The sequence below is a fragment of the Eumetopias jubatus genome, unplaced genomic scaffold (genome assembly GCF_037043125.1).
Source record: "Eumetopias jubatus isolate StellerSeaLion01/CBP00866 unplaced genomic scaffold, mEumJub1_p1.0 scaffold_17, whole genome shotgun sequence".
NCBI lineage: Eukaryota > Metazoa > Chordata > Mammalia > Carnivora > Otariidae > Eumetopias > Eumetopias jubatus.
Window position 1 is genome coordinate 27,101,679 of NW_028274823.1, and position 18,835 is coordinate 27,120,513.

At 44.2% G+C, this 18,835-nt stretch overlaps 1 protein-coding gene across 3 annotated transcripts in view; it reads left to right on the top strand.

Annotated features, from left to right (window-relative positions):
- Nucleotides 1–9,681, top strand: part of NT5C2 (5'-nucleotidase, cytosolic II) — a 90,670-nt gene extending 80,989 nt beyond the window's left edge. For all 3 annotated transcript variants that reach the window (XM_028098540.2, XM_028098541.2, XM_088020051.1), the window contains 9 exons: nucleotides 1,683–1,766; nucleotides 2,802–2,843; nucleotides 4,123–4,230; nucleotides 4,507–4,573; nucleotides 5,620–5,790; nucleotides 7,097–7,148; nucleotides 7,274–7,334; nucleotides 7,449–7,625; nucleotides 8,258–9,681. In XM_028098540.2, coding sequence (XP_027954341.1) covers nucleotides 1,683–1,766; nucleotides 2,802–2,843; nucleotides 4,123–4,230; nucleotides 4,507–4,573; nucleotides 5,620–5,790; nucleotides 7,097–7,148; nucleotides 7,274–7,334; nucleotides 7,449–7,625; nucleotides 8,258–8,494 — 999 coding nt within the window. In that variant the 3' untranslated portion in view covers nucleotides 8,495–9,681. The remainder of the gene's footprint in view (nucleotides 1–1,682; nucleotides 1,767–2,801; nucleotides 2,844–4,122; nucleotides 4,231–4,506; nucleotides 4,574–5,619; nucleotides 5,791–7,096; nucleotides 7,149–7,273; nucleotides 7,335–7,448; nucleotides 7,626–8,257) is intronic.
- Nucleotides 9,682–18,835: the final 9,154 nt, after the last annotated feature.

The window sequence follows — 18,835 nt, forward strand, 5'->3', positions numbered from 1 at the left end:
GAGGGTGAGAGAGTCTCGAGCAGACTCTGTGCTGAGCACGGAGCCCTATGTGGGGCTCGATCCTACAACCCTGAGATCACGACCTGAGCTGAAACCAAGAGTCAGCCGCTTAACCAACTCAGCCACCCAGGCACCTCATGTCTGGAATTACTTTATTTTATTTTATAGTTTTTAAAATATTTTACTTATTTGTCAGAGAGAGAGCAAAAGCAGGGGGAGTGGCAGGCAAGGGGAGAAGCAGGCTCCCCGTTGAGCAGGGAGCCCAATGCAGGGCTCCATCCCAGGCCCCTGGGATCATGACCTGAGCTGAAGGCAGATGCTTAGCTGACTGAACCACCCAGGCGTCCCTGGAATTATTTTAAAATTAACAAGGAAACATACACAGCTCCAAGATTAGATACTTCTTCCTTTTCTCACAGAGTAAGAGTAGCAGAATGCAATATTTCTTTGAAGTACTTTGGTACAGATTTCTTACTGTTTTCAGTCTTTGTAACTCCTGTTTCCCCTCCACTACTCCCACTTCCACTCTTGTTTCAAGAGAGAACACCGAGGGGTTCAGGAGAGGTCCAGGAGAATTTGAGTGAACGAACCTATTTACTGTGAGAGAAGGAAAAGCTGCTTTTCTTTCTGGTCACGTCAGGAGTTAGAATTTCCTCAGGTATCTACAGATGGGTCTGGGCATTTCTAGGTTGCATCCTGCACATGGCATTTCATTCTGCAAGGTGTTTTATAAAACAAAAGTATACTTGGTGAAGCCATATCTTATACGCTCCATTTGGAGTATTTTGCTGGTGATGTTTAAAATCAGCTCCTTGGGGCGCATGGGTGGCTCAGTCCTTTAAGTGTCTGCCTTCGGCTCAGGTCATGATCCTGGGATCCTGCGGTCAAGCCCCATGTCGGGCTCCCTGCTCAGCGGGAAGCCTGCTTCTCCCTCCCCCACTGCCCCTGCTTGTGTTCCTGCTCTCGCCATCTCTCTCTGTGAAATAAATAAAATCTTTAAAAAAAAAATAAAATCAGCCCCTCCTTGGGTGCCTGGGTGGCTCAGTCGGTTAAGTGGCTGACTCTTGATTTTGGCTCAGGTCATGATCTCAGGGTTATGGGATGGAGCTTGGAGGAGTCTACTGTCCCTCTTCCTCTTCCTGCTCGTGCGTGCGATTGTGCATGGGTTCTAACATAAATAAAATATTTAAAATCAGCTTTTCCTGACCCTTTACATACCTTATTCATATACTTTGAGATTACAAGGTAATTTAAACTCTTTCCTGAGGCAGACATGAGGAAGGTAGAGATGCTTTTTATTTATTTATTTATTTGGTAATCTCTGCACACAATGTGGGACTCAGACTCACAACCCTGAAATCAAGAGTCACATGCTCCATTGACTGAGCCAGCCAGGTGCCCCGAGGTGTTTTTAATAAGCATATTTAGTAACATATTTAATAAGCATATCATGTGTATGTATAATTTTATAAATAAACCTATACATTATATATACCATGTATACTACATATATTAATACTTAATTCATGTATAGTGATAATGTAGTCTTTTAAATGTAAAATTCTGAAACCAACCAACCCTTAAAGGGCATCCCCTATTCTATTCCAGTGGACAAAAGTCCAAGTGTAAATGAGTATGTATTTGTGTTTTAGTGTTTCACTCATCATCATATTATATTGCAGGGAAAACTGCCTTTGCTTCTGAGCCGAATGAAGGAAGTAGGGAAAGTGTTCCTTGCCACCAACAGTGACTATAAATACACAGATGTAAGTGCTTAATATTCCTATTTGTCTATACAGAGGAATTATTTTGGCCTAAAGAACTGTGAACATATTGAGGACAGTAGTTTGTTAAGTGAGTGTAGTTTTTTGCCATTTCATTTTGAGAGCAGAGTGAAAAAGTATAGCATAAGGGCTACCTCAGAGTGGTTCTCAAATTTTTCTCAATATTTCATTTGACTATTTTCCCTGATTACAGTTGGCTACTTGAAGGTTTTAATTTGGAGGTTACTTAAAACATTTGTGCTGATTAAAATGGCTTCTATGTCTCTCTGGTGCATCATTTATAAAAACTTGAGATGTCACACATTTATTTATTGTAAGTGCCCTCCCTGCTCTTGGGAGCCAGACAGCAATAGATGGTGCAAGGATGTTTTGACTCTTAGCCGTCAAAATTTACTACCTTATAACTTTTAAAAAAGATTTTTTTTTTGCCATGGTTAAAGCATGTAGAAAAGCCGACGTAACTCCTTGGCCTCCTCTTACTTTTGCTAAGACCGTTATAGATTTATAGTACTAGCAAGCAGCTCAGTGCTGCCCAGTTCTCTTTATGTAAAATCTTGATTTAGAAATGTGATCTGGAGTAAGCAGTCTTACAAAGCCAACAAATCTAATGGTTCATTGCCTTGGTTAATCTAGGAACAATAGTTAGGAGGCCAAGGTATATTATTCCCATGTGAGTCATTAGTTTTCTCGATGCCCTTACCTCAGATACCATTCCAAATGTATGTTCCAGTCCTCTAGGAGAGTTGGGTAAGGGTATATGGATGATGTGCACAAAAATATGTCCCAGAAGAAGCCTATGTCCTACTGAGAATGTCAGCTTTGTTTGATGAAGCATTAATTTCTGGCTTCAGCTGTCATGATTTCATAAACTTAGAGGAAACATGAATGTGATGAATCCTATGTTGAAAAAGACACGTCTTATGAAAAACTTGGGGTTTTTTTGTTTTTTGTTTTTAGGTGTTATATATCTTTTGCAAAAGTAGTATATGGACCTTATGTTGGATTTTTTTTTTCCAGAAAATTATGACTTACCTGTTTGATTTCCCACATGGCCCCAAGGTACTATATATAACTTAATAGACCACTGCTTTTAGTAATAATGAATGCATTTAGTCATCCTGGAATATTGAAAGTTAAGGGAATTGTCAGAACTCATCTAGAAATCTTCATTAACATCAGAAGTAATGCAGGAGCTAGTATAGTATAACATTGTCCGAGTTTTGAAAACGAAGTAGAAATAAAAGGGAGATACTCATGTTATTTAGTGGGATGGGATCAGAATAATATTATGTAGAGTTGTTAAGTTTGTGTGGCAAAGATAGGAATTTTCAGGTTGAGGAAGATATCTGATTTAAAAGAAACAGAAAATATATATATATTCTTTTTTTTTTTAAGATAGAGCGAGCACATGAGCGGGGGAGGGTCAGAGGGAGAAGCAGATTCCCTGCTGAGCAGGGAGCCCGATGCGGGACTCGATCCAGGGACTCCAGGATCATGACCCGAGCCAAAGGCAGTCGCTTAACCAACTGAGCCACCCAGGCGCACTATATACATATTCTTGACAACTTCTGGATATTGCTATTAGTTATTGCTGAGTTCTGTGCCAAGAGAACAGTTAGCTTTGATATTTAGCAGAGAAGTCTTCATTCCTGCAATAGGACTACACTTAGATTTAAGGAATACTCATTGCAACTTAGTCACATACTTGTGGGATTCTAGTACTAGGCTTGAGTAAATATCAGTAAATCTGATTTGAGATCTCTCAAAAGCACAGTATGCATTGTCCGTCAGCTTGACCTTAAAAGTTTAATAGCATGGTTCCATTTCAGGATGGAAATAATGGTCATAACTTCTAGGTTAGTGCTGTGATAAGCCTGCAATATGAGCCAAAGTCTAATGTAAACCTAGAGCCATTATTCTGAGAACATAACCAGTAAAATTTGCTAGTAATAGTTCCATGTTAAGTTTGTATACTTTGGTTCTAATGCTGATCTGCCTCTTTCTTAATCTGTCTCTTGAGTATTGATTTGCATCTCTCCTGGCCCCTTTGTGCCTCTGTTACCCCGTTTCAGAGTGTGAGCACACCTTCCTTCATATGTTAAGTTGCTGTGAAATAATTAATAGATAAAATGATTTAAAATGTGTTAATTTATGTTTTTACCTTGCCTGCTTCCAAAAGAATGTGGCTTATAATAAAACACAATGTTTTTAACAAAATAGTGGGATCTTCTGGATATACTTAATATGTCTACATTCCTTGTATCTGAGTGAGATTAAATATTAGTGCCTCAAGGTTAGGAGTGATGTTTTGGCTTTTGCTCTTTCTCATCTTCATCAGCCTGGGAGTTCTCATCGACCATGGCAGTCCTACTTTGACCTGATCTTGGTGGATGCACGGAAGCCACTCTTCTTTGGAGAAGGCACAGTACTGCGTCAGGTGGATACTGTAAGTCGAGAGGATGAGCTGTCTGCTAGCCCATGTCCTTTGTATTTCTCCTTTCCCTACTCTTATTCTTCCTAAGGAAACAGATATTTTTAACTTATTAGCCATACCTTTCTTTTGAATTTAATCTAAGTTTTAAACATATTGAGATAGCCAAATAAATCCAAAAGAATATCATTCAAAAGTGCCGTTCATTTAGCTGCCTATCCAGATCGCACCTTGGGTGGCAATTGTGATTGAACAATAAATTATTACAAAGTCCATCTTCTTTCCTCACAGAAGACTGGCAAGCTGAAAATTGGTACCTACACAGGCCCCTTACAGCATGGCATCGTCTACTCAGGAGGTGAGTCACAGATTTCCCTTTATTTAGTTTAAGTCTTTGATCAGACTTGTGAAAGCTTTGGTGTCCTCCTGGCATAGTGCCACCCAAACTCTTTAGTATTCTGAAGATATTGTCTACTGGAGGTAAATGCTTCGGTCACCTACTAATGCAATAGGAGTCAGGAGAATGGGTTTGAGAAGTTGTTAGTATGACCTAATTTTGTGGGTTTTTTTTTTTTTTAAATTTTTTTTTTTTAATATTTTATTTATTCATGAGAGACAGAGGGCGAGAGAGAGGGAGAGAAGCAGAGGGAGAAGCAGGTTCCCAAGGAGCAGGGAGCCTGATGCGGGACTCGATCCCAGGACCCTGGGACCATGACCTGAGCCGAAGGCAGACGCTTAACCATCTGAGCCACCCAGGCGCCCCCTAAGATTTATTTGAGAGAGAGAGCATGTGCACGCATGAGCCCGGGCTGGGGCAGAGGGAGAAGCAGATTCCCCTCTCCGCAGGGAGCCTGACGCAGGGCTTGATCCCAGGACCCTGAGATCATGACCTGGGCCAAAGGCAGATGCTTAACCAACTGAGCCACCCAGGCGCCCCAACTTAATGAATCTTTGATTTTCCTAAAAGGATCTGTTTTTCCTCATCCTTTTACCTTTTTGAGGAGGTTCTCAAAGGGATCCTCAGGGAGCCCTTATGGACATAGATATGCAGATTTTGTTGCAGTGAGAAACAATTGAACAAAGCCACATGGTCAGATCTCTGATGAGACATGGCGGTGGTACTTTTGGAGGGTTATATTCACTAAAGCTGAGACATGTGGTTTTTGTTGGTAATCAAGAGCCCTGGTTCGGACAGTGGAGCTGAAGGCCTTGCCTTAGAGGCAATGAAAGGAATGATGAAAGAAAAACAGTGGTGGGTCTTTAAGAAAGGTGAGACCTTTTCCTAGTCTGTTCCATGCATATAAGAATAAAATTAGTACAGTATTTAATGGTTATGGTACCTAGAAAGCTGGTTTTTAACGTGGAGACATTTTTGTTTTCCCATTGTTCATTCCATCATTTCAGGTTCATCAGATACAGTCTGTGATCTGTTAGGAGCCAAGGGCAAGGACATTTTGTATATTGGAGATCACATTTTTGGAGACATTTTAAAATCAAAGAAACGTCAAGGGTGGCGAACTTTCCTGGTGATTCCTGAGCTTGCACAGGAGCTGCATGTCTGGACTGATAAGAGTGGTAAGGAGCCATTACTCTTACTTTATAGCCAGAGGGCCAGCTGTGAACTCATTACTTTGTGTATGGGGAGAAGTGGACAGAGGTAGTCCCAGGATATTTGGATACTTCCCTCTAGCCAGGTATATGGTACAGAACTCCAGAATTTGAGGAAATAGGGGAGGTTATCTTGTTCAGGCTTCTTGAATTCCTTCCCAGTTAAGCACAGAATGTTGCTGTCCTGAGTTATATTACTGTAGCAACTAAACTGAATTCCACTCTCCCCTGTAGTCACGTATTTTCCAGCCACACCTATTGGTTCCAGTCTCTCCACCCGGAGCCTGTATCTGTGATTTGGGGGCATTGAGGGCTCTGAGTGGTAATGTCTTTTTTTTTTTCCTGCTCTTCTGAGAATGAGGCCGAACTGTATGCGAATTGACCTGTAGGTCTAGTTATGTAAAGATGTTTGACATGTAAGTTCTCCAGCTAGTCCTTCCTAGCATCACCCACAGCTTGGGGACAGGTAGTGCCTCAGCTACTTACCCCAGCTCTACTACTTAATATCTTCATGCCCTTCGAAGTTACTGGGACACCCTGTGCTTTAGTTTCCTCAAATGTGAAAATGAGGATAATACCTACTTCACTGAGACTTAACTGGGGTGTAATGTGTGTATAAAGATACAAGTAACAGCCTTTCTCAGCCGCGGTTCCTCATCTGAGCCACAGAACAGAGAAATTGATTTGCATGATTTTCAGTTGTCCCAAAAAAGATAATTTGTTATATACAGTAGATCCATTAGGGCTTAATTCTCTTTGGGGAAGGCAGATTGAGGACTGGAACACCTCGAAAGCATGCAACAGATACTGGCTGTTGCTTGTCTTTAGTGGGACTTTCTGGCTAGCTTTTCATCCGCCTTTTCAACTTTCCACCTAGGAAATTCTATAGATCTAGTTGATTTGGCTCTATTTCCTGGACTTGTGACCCTGGACACCTCACCTCCTCCTCCTTCTTGGACCTGAAAATGGAACTGGTAACAGTTGTGTGCTGACACACCTGACACAGGTTGCGAATTAGCACTTTGTAAGCTCAGAGTCAGCATCCTTTTGGAAAGGAGAGTTGTAGCCAGCGGTGTTGAACTAGGAGGACAGGCAGTTAAAGAAGAAACCAGGGCAGGAGTGGGTTTTCCTAAAGTAGAAGGAAGTCATTTTGTACACTCACCTGTAGCTTTACTTTTTGGTCCTATCTGCAGCCTCTTAATTGAGTTCGGGCAGCAATTAAAAGCTGAATGCTTTTTATTTAAAATATTTTTCTTTTCCTTTCAAACTTTAGCACTTTTTGAAGAGCTGCAGAGCTTGGATATTTTTTTGGCTGAACTCTACAAGTAAGTTTCTGTGTCTTCCAAAAAAAAAAAAGTTTTCCCTGACAATCCTCTGCCTCTTCGGGAATCACCTACGTTGGGGAGATGTCTTTTCTGTAGATTTTCAGTGGAGTTTTCTTTGTCTTCAGGCATCTTGACAGCAGCAGCAACGAGCGCCCAGACATTAGCTCCATCCAGAGACGCATCAAGGTATTCAAGTGGGATTGGGGAGGAAACTTGGAAGATCAAATTTTGCTTTTTATATTTCTGGCTTGGCACATAGCCAGCACTCAGTGTTTGAATTCAATCTCTTGTCTGTTTTAGAAAGTGACTCATGACATGGACATGTGCTACGGGATGATGGGAAGCCTGTTTCGCAGCGGCTCCCGGCAGACCCTGTTTGCCAGTCAGGTGATGCGATACGCCGATCTCTATGCCGCATCTTTCATCAACCTGCTCTACTATCCCTTCAGCTACCTCTTTAGAGCTGCCCACGTCTTGGTGAGTTAATACAATCTTAGGCTAGTAGTTAAAATTAAGATACACTCCTACTGCTGAGATCTGCAACCAGGTTTGTGGGGTGGCACAGGGGATATTTTCAGATTTTGTCAGAGAGAGCACAAGCAGGGGGAACAGCAGGACCCTGGGATCATGACCTGAGCTGAAGACAGATGCTTAACCGGCCGTTCCCGGGTCTGTCATTTCTACTGTGCAAAAGCCCATGAGCTGGTTACATGGTTGCACAAAAGGGATCTCTCAGAAAGTAGGATCAAGATCGAATGGTACAGGGTATAATTTTACTCTGAAATGTATTAAAAGTTTGAATAGTGAAGACTTTCCTCTTCTGTTAGCATTTATATAAAAACCGTATTTTTCTTAGTGCTGATATATATACTGATCTATAGTTCAGGACTTTTTTTTGGTGTGAATTAAGCATCTTTCTCCCCCATCTTTTCTAGTTTCCAGCTGTAATGATCTGGACAGTTTAAGGGTTGAAGAGGAGAGGAAAAAGGTAGTTCTAGGAAGACACTTTAGTATCTAAATTGGGTGGGCCTCTGCACAGCCACCTAACAAGTGGGAGAAGGGGTTAGGATTTAGGAAACTGTTTTTCTGAACCTATGACTTTGTTCTAGATGCCTCATGAATCAACAGTGGAACATACACATGTAGATATCAATGAGATGGAGTCCCCTCTTGCCACCCGGAACCGCACATCAGTTGATTTCAAAGATACCGACTACAAGCGGCACCAGTTGACCCGGTCGATTAGTGAGATTAAACCCCCCAACCTCTTCCCACTGGCCCCCCAGGAAATTACACACTGCCATGATGAAGATGATGATGAAGAGGAGGAAGAGGAAGAAGAATAAGGAGGAAAACCAAAACTGAGCACCCATTAAACAAGCCTGGCAGGACTCAGAGGAGCAAAGAATGCGTTCTAGCGGTGGGTGGGGGAGCTCTGGCAAAGGTACATCTGGAAAGTTTCTGAAGATTTTAATCATAGAGAGATACTTCTTAAGTTTTGTTTGCACTCTTTGCAGATGGTTCAAATTGTAATGGAGTCTGTATTGAAAGAAAGTAGGGTAAAGCTGGGCTGAACGGCATGCAGATGGCTCCATCGTGGCTTGTGACACTCTTCCCTTGTCTTGTTTCCTTCTCAGTATGTACTGGATACACCCCGGGTGGGGACGAGTCCCAGAGTGGAGCAAGGGTGATGGGAAGAGGTGATCCAAAAATGACGTTATGTTACAAATTGTGCTCTTACTCCAAAATCCATCCTGAAATTTTCAGTGCATTACACAGTATTGTATATCAGTGGAGAAATATATTGTTTCCATTATCAAATGTAGTCTTCTGTTAAGGTCAAGGTTCCTTTTATAAGCTCTGAAGTGTCCTCTGGGCAGACTGGGGGCTTTAGCGGCCTTGCACAAGTATTTGGTTTGCTAAAGGGCTGGTCTGGAATGCACTGCAGTGAGTGATTTTGTTCTGAGGTACAAGTCTTCATCTCTTCTTACATTTTTTTGATAGCAGAAATGTTTCTTATCAGAAACAATCTTTTTCTCATCTGGGATCAATCTATAGAAAGAAGTTAGCTGCAAGAGGACAAAGGAGCAAGCCCCGTGAAAAGAAAAGGAATCTCCTTCTTCCATTAGAGCATAACTGAGTGAATTCCTTAGTGGGGTCCAGTATGGCTCATGCTATCCAGAGTTCCAGCCTTCTCTAGCCTCTAGGGTGGACGGCTGTAGTTCAGAGTCAAGCTCTAGAGGATGGGAAGAGGGCTCTGTAAGTAAGTCAGAACCTTATTAGAGCTGAGGGCACAATCTCAGTAAATTCTGAATCCCAAGAGAAATCACTTCTTGTTTTCAACAAGAATGGATCATTACGGTGTACTTAAGGGGATTAGACGGCCTCACAGTGCAGAATGGCCTGCAGCAGTAGTGGAGACTTGTACTTTACCCCCCCCCCCCATATCTTCCTTCCGTTCTTCCTACTGGTGAACACAGAGGGTAGATTAGCTGCTCTAGAATTCAATAAAGTATAATATTTCTAATCCTGACTTTGACCCCTTCCTGTAGCATAACTGTAATTAACCGTTGGTCTTCAGGTGGGTTTAGGTTTGGCTAGTGACATCAGTTTGACATTCTCTTAAAGGAAATATAGTCTGGCATGAGTAATGGTTCCAGTACTTAAAAAGGTCTCACAACTTTTCCATGGGACGTTTTTTGGTACAGGACTATGAGATAAGGCTTTTTAAAAATGATTTTATAGGAAGGGAACACAGTTCAGTAACATAGCCAAGACCATATCACCTCATCACTTTCAGTATATGAGCTTTACATTAAGTTATGTCAAGAAACATTCTAACTGGTATCCCTTAGGGGAATATATGCTACTTTAAAAGTAATCAGGTTACTGGGGCACCTGGGTGGCTCAGTCAAATCAGTGGCTGCCTCTTTTCAGCTGAGATCATGATATCCAGCTGCACGCTCAGCGGGGAGTCCACCTGAGAGTCTTTCCCTCTGCCCCTCCTCCCCACTTGCATGTGCTCCCTCAAATCCTAAAAATAAAAACAATCAGGTTACAAATGCTATTGCAACTAGCACTTAAATACTGTCCCCATTTTAGAGAGTATGTTTGTGGTCACCCCAGCTCTCATTCAAGATGGGAGATGTTGCCCAGTTTGACACAGTCTTAAATTTGCTCAAAGCCAAATAATTTTGAAGGGACTTATTACAACTACAGAGCCTAACTTCTCATAGTACATTTACATATTTTCCCTTTCAGAGCAAGGATCATCTTGAACACTTCGCTTTTAATTTACCACTTTTTTTTGTATTGTGTTATCTGCATAAGATCTTATCTTTGTAAGAGTTTCTTTTTCACCAGATGTCTGACAGTGGATCCAAAGATCGAGGAGTAAATAGCACATAATTGGAAGAAGAATTCCACTGCTGGTCAGAGCTTTCTTCAGGACCACCAAAATCTATTTTAATAGAGCTAGGATTCCATAAGCATCTACGACCCAGAGCAGAGTGTTGTTTCTCTGCATATTATTCCTGTTAGAAGAGTGTGCTAGGGAATTAGGCAGTCCAGGGGCAGATGTAGTCGAGCTTGCTAAAACATGAAAGTGAGTTTCTCTGTTGCCAACAGTTAAGGAAGCTGAACTTAATGTTTTTGTTTCAAACTGAGGCATGTTAGACTATGAGAACACAGATTTCCCAACTCTTCAAAATCTCTTCCCTGGGCATTTGAAAAGCACCAGACACCCCTTCTGGGGTGCTAGACTGAACGCCCAATCTTAGGGCATGTACAGGCTTGACAGGGACCCTGCCACACCCAGCAGCTGGTCACAGGTGCAGCAGACCCCAGCCCTGCTGGGTTCCCTTTGTAAGAGGACTTTCCCCATTCATCTCTACAAAGATGGTCAGTATATTTCAAAAAATTAAAGCCAAGAAAGTTTAATGTTCTGTTAGACCTTCAATTTTCTCCTACCATAAGCATAGCTCTGCTGAGACCTAAAATAAGAAAGCAAGCCCTTCGAGCTACCCTTTCTAAGGTGCTTTTAGAAGTGGTTCTTAATAGAACTAGAATAACTTGGAGCTACAAATCCTTTAGTCATGTTACTGGTTTTAAGCAGCTACTTTAAAAAGCCACTTGCAGACATGTCAGACTTAAAAGTACTTTGTTCATGTTTAGATATTTCTAAATCAGATTTATTTATTCAAGAAATATTTTGTCAACAACTTTAAAGCCCTGCAGTTTTTCCAAGGCTGCCAGAGCACTTAAAAATACTCTTATTCACCACAAATAGCTCAAGACAAGTAAGTGCATATCTAAGTCTGCATTAAGGGTGGGAGCCTTGTACACATTCCGTGTTATGGAAACTATTTAACCTTTCTTTGATAGTGGGAAAAATGGTAACTATGGTCCAGCTAGTTAGTGCCATACCATCAATGGCCCAATTCCTCACTTGGTTTAGAAGTTTATATCTCAATACTTAGGTTTCTCATGACATTTTTATCTTGGTGACTAGAGAATAGGGCTCATCTTAACGTTTTTTCTTAAATGGAACAATTTCAAATGATACACAACTTTGGGAGGCCCTTAGAATGAAATCTCTACCGTGGAGCTACCCAAGCAGCCTTAGAAACAGAAGAAAAATGACACACACACTACCAGCAAACAGCAGGGAGGGGACATGCCCAGCAGCCAGGAAGCAGAGCCAGGTGACTTCCAGTAAAACCCACAGCATCCCATCCTCCACCTCCAGTAACGTGACCAAGCATTTCACACTGTTCTCTCACTGCTGAGTATGTAGAAAGAGAAAGCAAGTCCTCTAAGAAAAGAATGCATTCGTTCACAGAATCAATAACGCGTTTTTTCTGTAACCTGGCAACTCACCCATTTTTCCCTGTTGTCAGACACAATAGCTCCATCCCAAAGCCACAGCAGTCTGACTTGTTGCAACAAAGATATGCCATTTCAAAAATAAAACACATGCAGTATTTTAAAGTTCCTCTGAAGACCTCTGGCACAGAAAATTCTTCCCAGTGGAACACAACATTTTTTCTCAAGCTTGCTGACTCTGTTACTATAAGTCTAAGTACTTTATATTTTCTAATTTAAACCAGTTTTTGGTCTGGTCTATGTTCCTTCCTACAAACTAAGATCCCTTTGCTTCATTTTATTACTAGAAAAAAGGATTAGACATCGTTTCATGAATCATAATAAGCACAAATAGGTCCCCAGATGGTCTGCTCTCCCACTAAGCTCTTCCCAAAGCCATGTCTGGCCGGGTCTACAGACAAGGCCTGCAGAGTCTGGGCCAAGATAAACCTCACCATAGGCACTGGCCCAAGCAGCGAGTGCACGTCCTTCCCATGAAGAACAGCAACAGGCCTTCTGAGTCTCACAAGTTCCTGAGATACTTGGAAGTATATGCCAAGCAAACCTTTCCAACACTAAGTAAAAAAAAAAGTTTATTAAATATCCAGTCCTTTTCTGAGGGAGGGTTCTCACCAGAGGTAATCTTTGACTTGTGGGTATGGGTATTTTGAAGCAAGTAACTTCATTTTTGGACCCACTGCCCTCAAGTCAATGATGTAGCAGAACTGTAGTAAGGAAGCTGGCTCAGTCTAAACATTCCCGTCCTGCGTTGGCCTACTGTTTGAGCACTTCACAATCCCGACTCTCCCAGCAGGAAAAGCACTCTGACGAAGAACTCCCACAACTTCCTCCTTGTATCCTTAGGCCTTAGAGTCCCCCACTGGGGGAGATGGCATGCCACTAGAATGTCAGAGAAAGGGCCCCATAAACCATTCCTTTGTTTTGGGATGTGACAGTCTGAGCGCAGATGTGAGGATCTTGGAGGGAAAAGGATGAAACAGCTTTACAAAAAAACCCCAGGAGCTTATTAGCCATCTAATTCAATGTCTTTGGCTCTACTAAAGAATTATTGCTATTAATTTGTATTACTTTCCTAAAGTATAAAAAGTTTTCAGGATTCAACTCCAGGTTATGAAAAGGTCATTCAGTTCGTCCCAGTCATTTTTTTCTACAAGATCCTCTGGCCGGTCATTTTGTGTCCTCAGAAGTGCTGAGTCTACAGGAAGTGCTGGGAGCACAGTTTGTTGTATAAAATAGGAACCCCAGAGCTTTTCTTCATGATAAAGCTTCATGACAAACGGACACATGGGCACCCCACGGATACAGAGACAAAGCTTAGGAAAATCGCAGCAGGAAAAATCACCTCTACTTTTCTTGGGGAATTTCCTGATTTGAACTCAGGACTCATCTAGACAAAGTGAGTAAGGCAGGAAAAACAACAAAATAGCTAGCTGGGACTTGATGTGTTGGACAGAGAATTCCTTCCCTGGCCCTGCTTGCTGTTTTCTTCTCTGCTTCTAAGGAAAGCAGACAGGCTCCCAAGAAGGTAACACTTCACTGGAATATAGATCTACCCCATTCTACTTTGAAGAAACGCGGGGTAACGACTGGGGAGGGCGGTGTGTCTCAAAGCCAGTCTCGCCAGCAGTTCTTCACTGAGCTGTCTCCATCCACAGGCAAGTGTATCATGGTTAAACCATGGTTTAACCGTGGGGATCATAAGGGACCAGTCCCTAAGAGCACGAGCCTCTGTGAATTTAAAATAGAGACAGAGTGGAGGGAAAAAGGATTCCAGAAAGACGTGATCTGGAGATAAATCGCCCAGGGGCTGGGAAGCTCCACCAGAAGATCTGCAGGGTCTGGCAGCACCTGAGTGATGCAGGTAAGAAGGAACCCAGAAGACTCTCGAAGGCAGTGGTGATAGAAGAGGACGGGGGCCCCAACACTGGGTTCTCAGGGAAGGGGGATGCCCGCTGCAGCCTCAAGAGCATCTGGACACGACTCACCAACGCTCAGGCCCGATGTTTTTGACTTGAGAGTGAACCACCTGTGCCGCCACCACACGTTTCTCCTAAGCTTCGCAGAGCAGAGGACCTCCGGAGCCGATCTCTTCAAGAGCCAGCGGAGAGCCTTGCACGAGGCCTCTGGTCTTGCCTAGGAAAAAACAGCTTGGACGTTTGCCCAGCTCACCTGTGTGCTGTTAGGGACTGAGTGGCAAGTGTGGGACAATTTGAGTGGATGCCCTCAGGGTCCTTAACTAAAATGCTCCGACGGGACCATCCTCCTTGCCAAGGAGAACACCCCCCTGGAACTGGTGGTACCAGACTCCACGGCAGAGGTGGAGGCCCGGTGCTAGCATCCCTCTCTGGTCACAGAAGACTGTGGTGTGTGGCCAGAGAAATGCCCTGTTGTGTTGCCATACTGACAGACAAGACCAGCATTCTCACCGGGACAGCCGTGCTACTGGGCAAGGGCACCGAGGGCGGTGGCGTATAGATGGAGGGGGAAGGGAACACAACATCCGCCGGAAGGGTGAACAGAAAATCATCCTTTATCTAAATAGAATAATAGAAATGAACAAAAACCTTTTAAAACAATCACAAAATTTACAAATAAATTGGTACAAAATAAATAGGAGAGACTGTAAATCTACAACATCGTTTGAATTATAAAATGCATTCATTATGACAATCAGCTCAGGAAACCTGTACATGTCATCTGTGCTTCTTTAGGTTTATGTACACAGCTCTGAACACTGTGTTCGGAAAACTTCACTGCTGCGAAGCATGAAAATGTACACTATGACACAGTCAAGGCCGAAGAGGATGAAAATCAGACACAAAGCAGGGTCTTATTTCAGGGCCAACGCAATGTGGGCATTGGGCCTCAAAACCATGAAAAGGCCTATTAGAAGCCCAGATGGGGAGGCAGCTTCCATGGTACAGAGAGATGGATTCTGCAATCCAAGGTGGGAATTTAGAGGCCATCGCTGTTGTGGGGTCAGTTTGCCAACCTGGCCTGGGAGGGTGGGAATGAGGAAGAAGGCTCTGGTCTCATCACAGCGGTTAGACCCCATCACCAGGAAACAACCTCTAAAGTATTTCACGGAGGTACTTGAGAGCCCTGCCATAACACAGGAGACCAGCCTCCCTCCTCATCCCAAACACTAGCCCATCAGGAATAGTGGTGGGCCCCAAAAAGAAGGGGGGGCAGGGATGCTAGGGTCGACGTAAGAGCAGCAACCTCTTTATGACAAAAAAAGAAAACCACTGCCTTCTCAGGCACTTTAAGGGACCAGAGAACCCTAGGCTCCACGGATGAGGGGCTCTAGAAAATATCTCATCTTAGTCACAATGTACTAACAGTAGAGGCATATGTACATAATAAATAATAATATAAAATAAAGCATATACATTTGTAGATTTAAAAGACTCCAGAAATAAGAGAAGTTAATGGACTGATACACTCCACCTTCACAGCAGACTTCAGACACGGGGACTAACGAATCAGAAGGTAGGCTGGGGCTCTCTGGGGAATAAAAGTCCTGAGGCCTTATTCCTTCCCTTCTGCTGTGGGAGCCTGAGACCAGCTATGTATACCAAGGGGCCTGGGCTTCCAACAAAAAGGGAAGGCACCCAAGTCCCACCAGGTCTATGTAATAATTCTCTCCAAGGTGAACCTGAACAAGAATCTGGCCCCAAAGGAATCCCTTCCCAGATGAATCCGTGTTGGTCAGATGTGGGCAAATGCCAGAAGATACCCTGCCAGGAGAGGCAAGCCATTCTTCCAGTTCATGTTTAAACTCAACATTAAGTGGGTATTCAAACTCAAAGACACATATACTAACTCAAGTCTTTCTCCTAGTACGTGTTGGAGCTGTGTACATAAAAACCTTGGTATACAAATTCCTAGAACTTGACTCTCTTGCTACTAGAACCTTTGTTTCTATGTCGCTTCAAGTACAGCCTGGTATTTCCCATCAAAAGATATTTACAACAATTCTAGTGAAAGGAGGTCAGTGGCTCTGGCACACACAGAAAGCTTACTTGTGCTGAGCCAACCGCAAAGGGCTAAGAAGCCAAGACAGTCCCCAGGCCAAGATGGCGGGAGGGAAGCTGCTCCAAGCTCTGCAGTTGCTGTGAACTGCCATCACCTCCTTCCGTCCCTCGGGCTGACCAGGGACTCTGGACCCTTCACACAGGGCAGAAGGAAAACCAGCAAGTAGGCATTCACTGCAGGAAGGATGCAAGTGTTAGAGGAAAAAGGCCCACTGCCACAGCCTTGAGGGACAGTGACCTCAGCAAGCTTGGCAAGGGTGCACCACTCACCCTCAAATGGAGGCAAATGAACCTCATCTTAGAGTTCTCTGAACTCATCTCTCTTATCAGCCCATTTGAATACAAAAGAAATATGAAAAGATAAAGATCTGTAAATGGCCCTGAGATATAAAAATCCACTGAGTAGGTTGCTCATTGATAAATTTACATCAGAAAGTTTCTGAATCACCCCAAACCACTTTCATACTTAATTCTCTAAATCCCTCCTAACTCTGGATCAATCTACAACTCACACAAAGGTCCTTCCTTGCTGCACAGAAGCACCACTAGCCCAGAGCCTAGAGTGGAACCAAACCCAACCCAGAAACTGTGTCCTCAGATACCGCACTGGCGCCCCAGAAGCCTCCACACCCTGAATTGCCAGCTCAATCACCCCCCTGCAAGAAAAACTTGTCTCTGGGGTCAAAAGCGATAGGGGAGTTGTTCCTCTTGCTCATGCCATCGGAGAACTTGGGTCATGTGGTGGGTGCCAAGCCAACCCTCCCTGGCAGCTACTTCTTTGTTAAGCACCCTTCCTGCCCCAGCCTGGGTGAGTCTTTCGCTGGGGATCTTCGCTGGGGATCACCCCTGGCGAACCCTGGAGGAGTCTTGGGATCCTGGCCCAGGACAGGCAAAGAGAGCTACAGATCGCTACTGGCTGCTTTTCAGAAGATGAGAGGGTTGGGGTTTCTTCTTATTTCTGACCAGCCAGGACAAAGGCTCAATCGGCCAGGGTCTTCTCCTCAACCTGAGAGAATGTGAGGGCAGAAGTTCATGGTCCCTGCTTAGCCCAAATTCCTATTACTTCCATTCCTAGTAATGCAGTTCTACTTGTGTCTACCACTATTTTCCTAGACTTGGAAAAGCTGGTCCTTTAGTCAGATGGTACTGGGGAGAGCACAGGTAGATCTATTCACAGTTAATGTTCCATATTCATGTGGAGTTCTGCATTCAACCTTTGCACAGAAGTTCCTTAAAATAACATTAGAAAATGGCGAGGTGCCCCACTTCCTCCCACATGGGGAAGCCAATCATGTCAGCATGGGCACCGATCTCTTCCCTAAGTGAAGGGAGGAGGGAGGGTAGAACAGAGTTAAGTGGTGTGCCCTTTGAAATGCAAATCATATAAGAACCAAGACTTAAACTAGTTGACTAGCACCCCAATGTCCACCGTACATACACATCTTACCGGTCTGTTTTCCTAAAAGTTTAAATATATGATTTTGGGCTCGCCTGATGAATACAGAACAGAGAGAAATAAAGGGAAAGAACCTGTAGGGCAGTAGGAAAAAAAAAAACAAAACCCAAAAAACAAAACCTTCTCATTTATAAAGACAAAGCAGACTGTCCTGGGAACATCTGGCTACTAGGGATCCAGTTTCAGGTGGAACCTCTGGGACGCTAGAGTGGCCAGAAGCAGGAGGCGGCCCTGTCTGGTCCCACAGAGCCAGGGCTGGAAGCCACCGCAGACAGGCGTGGGGTCTGACAACGAGGGCTCCCGCAGCATTCAAGACCCCAGCACCTGGTCTGTGCCACAGCCCACTCCCCGCCACACTCACGAAGCCAGCAGCCCCAGGGGAGGAGGATCTAGGCACGGTGCAGGTCTAAGACCCGGCCGCTGCACATGGAGATCTCAAACATTTGAGGGTCTTTCTCCGCGGACTCCCCTTCATAGACATCTAACTGCATAGAACTTCTAAGCCAGAATCATCGTGCTGCCCGGTGAAGCCACGAGCCAGTGTTTCTCCTTCAACAGCCTGCGGGTAGTTTCCAGAGGGAAAGTAGGGCCTGGGAGAAGAATCTGACCACTCAAGACGGTGAGTGTGATCCGAAGGGTCTTGAGCTTTCCCCAAAGCAGATGTAACTACAGCTGGGAATTATTTTCGATTCCCCGTTGTTATAAAATATGAATAATCCAAGGTAAAGAGTGGTGTGGAGAAAACAATCTCGGGAGGCTAAAATTTCATCCTCTTGGAGTAGGAGCCCGCACGGCAAAGCCGTCCCGGCCAGCACTGCTCCACGGATGTCCCTAAAAGCCGCCACGCTGAGCAGGTAGCGTGGCAGGTATGATCGTGGTGAGAAGTCAAGGAGCCAGCAGCTGCAATCCCCGCCTCTCACAGAGCTTTAGGACTTCATAAAGGAATGGCGGGGCTCTGACAAAGACCCAACACATTAACGCTGATTCTAGAAGCTCCTTCCAGAAGCAAGGCACCCTGAGACAGGCCACGTGTGGACAAGCAGATCGGCAGGGAGAGGCTGAGGGGGGCAGAGATCCTGCAAGTCCGAGGAGGCACGGCGTGGCAGGCCGGGCTCCACCAAACCACCAGGAAGGCCAGCGCTGTCCAGGCCCGGAGCAGGGGTGTGCTTGTTGGGGCGGGGGGCGGAGGGCAGTCCCCTTGCAAGACCCAGGGTTCGCTTCCTTAGGGGGAACGCTCATCTCTGCGCACACTGGGGACAGTCCCAGTTCCCATGCCACACAGGGCTTGTGCTCAGCTCGATGCGTCTTAG